Below are 6,847 nucleotides of genomic sequence, written 5' to 3'. Positions count from 1 at the left end.
AAATAAAATAAAATAAAATAAAATAAAATAAAATTAAATTAAATTAAATTAAATAAAATAAATAAAAAAATAATAATAAAATAAAAAATAAAAACATAATTAAAAAAAAATAAATAAAAGTGCAGAGCTGGTTATGACTGGAGCTCTGAAGCTTCTCTAATCAGTTAATAATCATGAACTTCTACAGTAGCTGGAACGACACATGAATGAAATGTGCACATATTCATACAACACTCTCAGCAAGCAAACACACGGATGGATTGAGAATACAAACACAATCTGGCCTCAAAACCAATGAACAGCAACAACTGTTTAACGCCTTCTTCGTATAGTACATCTAGATGAAAACTGGTTTGGTTGACTGTCTTAAAGTAACTTTGCTTTGTTAAGCTGATATTGTTCATTTGCTAAATGTAAAATGCCTCATTCTGCATCATTTATTCATGCTGCAATGCATGCTGGGAACTCATGAACCTTTAACACTTCAGCAATATTGCTCATTATGAAATTATTAAGACAACTACTAGTTCTAGATTCTTTTGGTCTAACATAGGTTTTTATGCAAGTAATTCACATTTCTTAGTATCAGTGACACAAAAGTTATGAACTAAAGTAAAAAGTGCTTTTAGTGTAGGATTTACTTTAAAAAATCACTCAGAAATTGCTAGCAAATTTCGCAATTCACAAAACAACAAATGACACAAAATAAAAACGAAATAAAGTAAAAAATTAAATGAAAATAATAAAATTAAATAAAATTAAACTAAGTGTTTTATTGTAGGATTTACTTCAAAATGTTCACATAGAAATTACTAGTACCTTTTACAAATTATTATAATAAAACAGCAAATGACACAAAATAAAAATAAAATAAAATAACAGAATGTAAAAAAGTAGTAAAGTAGTCAAAATCACTCAGAAATTGCTAGTAAATGTTTACAAATTATTACAATAAAACAGCAAATGAAAAAAAAAAATATAAAATTAAAAAGCAAAACAAAATAAAATAAAATGTAGCTTCTTCTAGTTCTTGTAGTTTGTTATTTTAGCGTTGATTTGTGAGACGCCGGTTCAGGTTTTTTAATTATGACAGTAACTGTTGATCTGACAGCATGAGAAGTTGATTTAAGCCAACATTTAATCAACACAACAACAATAACATGAATACCTTCATCGAGCGGGAGTTTGTGACCTTGTGCGTCGATGGTTCAATATTGAACGAGGTGGCGTCGCTTTTTGTAGTAATGAACTCCCGAGGAGATCCCAGCAGCTTTGGTTTCAAATTAATTTAACCTCCACTAATGAGTGGCCTTAACGACAGCAGCTCTTAAATAAATTACCATGCCTAAGGATTTCTAATTATTCCAAAGTGAGCGGATTCATTAGCAATTGAAGCCGTCAGAGAAGGAGCAGGTCGCTGTGAATTAGCACGGGCCACTCGCCCCCCGCAGAGCTAGCTGTAATTGTACCTTAATGAAAGGTTCTTGTCTGATAACCACTTAATTATGGAAGACAATAACTGGCGAGACCCTCTGACACGGGGAACGGGCGTAAAGCCGGAGGGGAGAGAGAGACATTTCACAGAGAATCAGGACCCAACGCTTCATTTGTGTCTCTGAGTGAATCTGAAGAACGGCTCGATGCGCTCAGAAGGAGAAACAACACAAGACACAGACCCTTCAGAAAAGCTTCATAATTAATGAGGCCGACTTGTGACGCTCCCAGCGGAGAACAAGAGAACGAGATCATTATACACACAGACATATGAAGCACAAACACATGCATGAATCTCATGAAAACATGCCAAGGTCACATGACATCCCACACTTTTATTACTGTAATGCACTTGGTTACATTTGAGTTTGATTGCGTAAAAAAAAAATTGTTTTTATTCAAATCAGCATAAATTAAATAAATGCATCCACACTGAAAAAAAAATTGTGTAGGATTCATTTTGAAACAATTTTAAAAGTAGATTTCACAATTAATTACAAAGGAACAGCAAGTAGCAAATTGAATTAAATATAAAATGTCTGAAAAATAAACACTAGATTTTCTTGTTAAACACTCCAATATCTTTATTTTATTTTATTTACAACTTTGAAAAATAATTTTTACAGTGGATGATATCTAAATACTACTTTTAATACTTTTAATAACATTTAAATAATATATTTTTTCACATTACAGTAATGAGAATTTGGTGGAGAAATGTGCTCAATTTTAATGTTTTTTTTTATTTATTTATTTTTATTTTCTTACTTTTTAATGAAATATGAAGTGTGAAATATGTCTAAAATATATCTGGACATGCTTTTGAGATTTACACATAAAATACAGGGGAAAAGTAAAAAAAGGAGAAAATATCTTAAATATGCAAATAATTATAAAATAATATTAAAATAATAAAATAAAACACTAAATTAAAAAAGTAAAAAATGTCAATATCTAAAAAAATGAAAGTAATTATAAATGATATTAAAATAATAATCAATAAAATAAAATAAAATACTAAATTTAAAAAGTAAAAAATTAAAATATATAAAAATTTAAATAGTTATTAATAATATTTAAAAAATAAGATAAAATAATGAATAAAATAACATACTAAATAAAAAAGAACATCTACAAATGGCAATCATTATAAAAATATAAAAATAATAAGATGAAATAATGAATATAACAAAATACTAAAGTAAAAAGAAAAAAAACCGGAAAATATCTAAAAAAAGAAATTAATTATAAATAATATTAAAATCATAAGAAAAAATAATGAATAATATCAAATACTAAAGTTTACATTTAAATATCTAAATAACATTAAAATAATTAATCAAATACAACAAAATCAAATAAAAACTATACAAAGACATAATCCTTAATGACCCGGGTGTGACTGGAGCTCTGGAGCTTCTCTAACCAGTAAATAAATGTTAGGGAACGAGGGCTTATTGCCTGCAGTTGAGACGGTGGCTGGAATTATGCAGTTCTCCATCATTTAACATATTCATCATTCACATGACTGACAGGTCAGGGCCATCACTGAAAGAAATGACAGTCATCTATTGGAGCAGAGGCCTATCAATCATCCACTAATGGCCCTATCAGAGCGGCTCTTCTGCAGCACGTCTCTTCACACAATACTCTGAGGACGGGAAACAATGTTGCACTTGTTTTCCTCGATTATGAGCACTAAAGCTCATCGAATACGGCCTTAGAGTAAAAAATAAAAGACTGAAAAAATGTTATGTCACATTTACTTTGAAAACATTTTCACTCACGTAATAACATAAATAACACATTAAATAAAACATTAAATAAAGTAAAAATTAAATAAAAATAATACAATTAAATAAAACGTTTTTAGCGTACAATTTACTTTGAAATTGTTTCACTCAAAAATTTTAAGTAGATTTTACAGATTGCAATAAAACAGAAAATGACATAAATAACGAAAAAAAAAAAAATAAAATAAAATAAAAGATATTAAATAAAATAATTTTGTCCAGCTTTCATTGATTATAAACACTAAAACTCACTGAATATGCCCTTAAGAGTAAAAATATAAAAAAGTATAAAGAAAATGGGGTATGATTTACTTTGAAACCATTTTCACTCCCAAATTGTTACAATACAATGGTAAATAACACTCGAAATTAAACAATTTAATAAAGTAAAAATAAAGTAAAATTTTAGTGTACGATTTACTTTCATTTTTTTAATTCTCAGAAATTGCTAGTAAATGAAACAGCAAACAGCAAATGACACAAAATAAAAAGATAAAATACAAAAAATAATATAAAATAATGTGGCCCTAGCTTCCCTTGATCATGAGTAAAATGTAAAGAAATATTAAAGAAAAAAATTGGTGTGGGATTTACTTTGAATCCATTTTCACTCAGAAATTGCGAGTAAATTTCACAAATAATTACAATAAAATGGCAAGTAACATGATGAAATGTAATGTTTTGAAGTAGACTAAAATTGTATTTTCTTGGAAAACGTACTCCAGTATATATATCGTATGTATAATATCGTTTTTACAGTGTACCAAAATATGAACAGTATAGGAATCATGCCGTATTGACTGATCTGAAAACAATCTCACACTTACATATTGGTCAAACAGAGTTTTGGAGCAGCTTAATGCAAACACATGCTGTCTAAGTAGGCAGCTCACTAGGGATTGAAACAGAGCCAAACGTGTGCTGAAAGCAGAACTTTCTACACGTCAGTAGCAGGTGATGATCTCAGCGAAAGATGACATAACCAGCGCTAATCAGCGAATTAAACACACCTCGGGGACCTCATACGGAGTCGAGTCACCGAGGAACCATCCCAACTCTCTCTAGAACGAGGGAAAAAGTCACCTTGTTATCCTAGATAAATATAAAACGACAAACAGACGCCAAGGACGAGCCTTATTATGCTAGGAAACAAACCAAACCAAACAGAGCCTAGATGTTTCCTACAGCTGAGTCTTCCAGCCGCCGAAGGGTTAAAATGCACAAACAATAAGATTTGGGAGAGCAGATGTCCTTGAGGGGAACTGAAGGGCGCCGGGTGATGGCTAATCTCGTATTCTCAGCGTGATCGAATCACCAGGCAACAGATATAAATAAAAAGAGCCCGGGAAATGAGGAATTCACATTCAAGGGTGTCAGCGGCAAAATGAAGATTCATGGTGAAGAGGGGAGAATGAAGGAGGCAAAAATTAACTGCAAATAAACGGACACAGCAGCTCTCAGAAGAAGAAGAAGAAAGGCGAGCGAGAGAAATATCAGCCGGTGAGGGTGAACGCCGAGGCAGGTGCTCTTATTTGACATGCAATCGCAGCCGTGTGTTATGGAGGATATGCTAAAAACACAGCAGCCCTCACACACACACACACACACACACACACACACACACACACGCACGCTTCAGTCGAGCTTACTGTATACAAAGCTCATTACTGACACAAACACAAACACACACATGCTCCCATGCACATCAATACATACTAAAGAATTACTCAACACAAATCAACTGATTACAAAACAAATAGAAATCAACTCTTTTTGAAAGAAATCAGTACTTTTTTTCAATGAGGATGCATTCAATTGTTCAAAAGTGATTTTAAAAGACATTTAAAATGTTACAAAAGATTCTGTTTCAAATGCATGTTGTTCTTTCTTTTCATCAAAGAATCCTGAAAAATAAAATCTATCTATCTATCTATCTATCTATCTATCTATCTATCTATCTATCTATCTGCCCAACCATCCATTCATCTCTCTATCTATCTATCAACCATCCATCCATTCAATTGTTCAAAAGTGATTTTAAAAGACATTTAAAATGTTACAAAAGATTCTGTTTCAAATGCATGTTGTTCTTTCTTTTCATCAAAGAATCCTGAAAAATAAAATCTATCTATCTATCTATCTATCTATCTATCTATCTATCTATCTATCTATCTATCTGCCCAACCATCCATTCATCTCTCTATCTATCTATCATCCGTCCGTCCGTCCGTCCGTCCGTCCGTCCATCCATCCATCCATCCATCCGTCCGTCCGTCCCTCTATCCATCCATCCATCCATCCATCCATCTCTTTCTTTCTCTATCTACTTATCTATCCATCCATCCATTCATCTCTCTATCTATCATCCATCCATCCGTCCGTCCGTCCATCCATCCATCCATCCATCTCTTTATTTCTCTCTTTATCTATCTACTTATCTATCCATCCATCCATCTCTCTCTATCATCCATCCATCCATCCATCTGCTCAACTGTCCTATCTATCTATCTATCTATCTATCTATCTATCTATCTATCTATCTATCTGCCCAACTGTCCACATCCATCCATCCATCCATAATTTTGTTTCAATCTACAAACATCTCAGACAAAGCTGGTACTTCAATGAAATGCTGTACAACTGAGACTCCTGAGCAATAAAAGAGTGACTTCTGAGCAAGAAAATGCTGCTCTGGATCCACTCACTTGTTTCTGTTCCTCTCCCAGACTGTCCCACATGGAGGCCACGATCTTGGAGACGTCTCCGAAGGTGGCATTGGGGTTCTGGCCCTTGATGGCGGCTTGAGTGTCCCTGAAGAAGAGTGCGTAGGCTGAGACGGGCTTCTGCGGCTCGTTGGGGTCCTTCTTCTTCTTCTTCTTCTGAGGTTTGTGCTTGGGCTTCATCATGTCAGAGGAGGGTCGCTTCTCTCCTGTGATCTGAAAGCGAAGAGAGAAATTAAATGAGTGAAGATGCATTTATTTGCCTCAACAAGACATGCAATTCAACAAATATGTTTCACATTGTGACTACAAATCAGCGCTGGAAGTCATTCTAGTTCAGTTTCTTTGATGAGCAGAGTATGAAAATGAAATATTAAATGCATGTGTAGTTTGTTGATATCTACACTGTAAAAAAAATCTGTGACATTTACGGTAAAATACCGGCAGCTGTGGTTGCCAGAACTTCACCGTAAAAAATATGGTTGCAACATTTTAGGTTTTACAGATTTAACTTAAATTCACAATAAAATACCGTATTTCATTAACTGATGTAATGTTAATAAGACATCATATTGAAGTGTTAATATCTGTTTTGAACCATTGAAATGCACTGATAACCACCAAAAACTGGTGGTAATGAGAAAGTCACATGATGAACCAAAGCTCATCACTAACAGCTTGTCTGCGAGCTGAGGAGGGTAGTTCTTATACATAGAAGGTGCACACAGTGTCATTCACACAAACACTAAAGCCCATCATGGTGACGCACATGAAACTGAAATAATGCAATAAACATTCATTTAACTAAATTAGATGTAAGATTAAACCCTAATGTACACA

General features: G+C 33.0%; 1 protein-coding gene across 1 annotated transcript in view; it reads right to left on the bottom strand.

Annotated features, from left to right (window-relative positions):
- LOC107666148 (TOX high mobility group box family member 2-like) overlaps positions 1-6,847 on the bottom strand; it is a 134,242-nt gene that overhangs the window by 12,816 nt on the left and 114,579 nt on the right. The window contains exon 5 of the mRNA XM_016457322.1: positions 5,993-6,223. Within this exon, the coding sequence (XP_016312808.1) occupies positions 5,993-6,223 (231 nt within the window). The remainder of the gene's footprint in view (positions 1-5,992; positions 6,224-6,847) is intronic.

Source organism: Sinocyclocheilus anshuiensis, unplaced genomic scaffold (genome assembly GCF_001515605.1).
Source record: "Sinocyclocheilus anshuiensis isolate Anshui unplaced genomic scaffold, SAMN03320099.WGS_v1.1 scaffold447, whole genome shotgun sequence".
NCBI classification, from domain to species: Eukaryota; Metazoa; Chordata; class Actinopteri; order Cypriniformes; family Cyprinidae; genus Sinocyclocheilus; species Sinocyclocheilus anshuiensis.
This window is presented reverse-complemented; position numbering and strand designations above follow the sequence as displayed.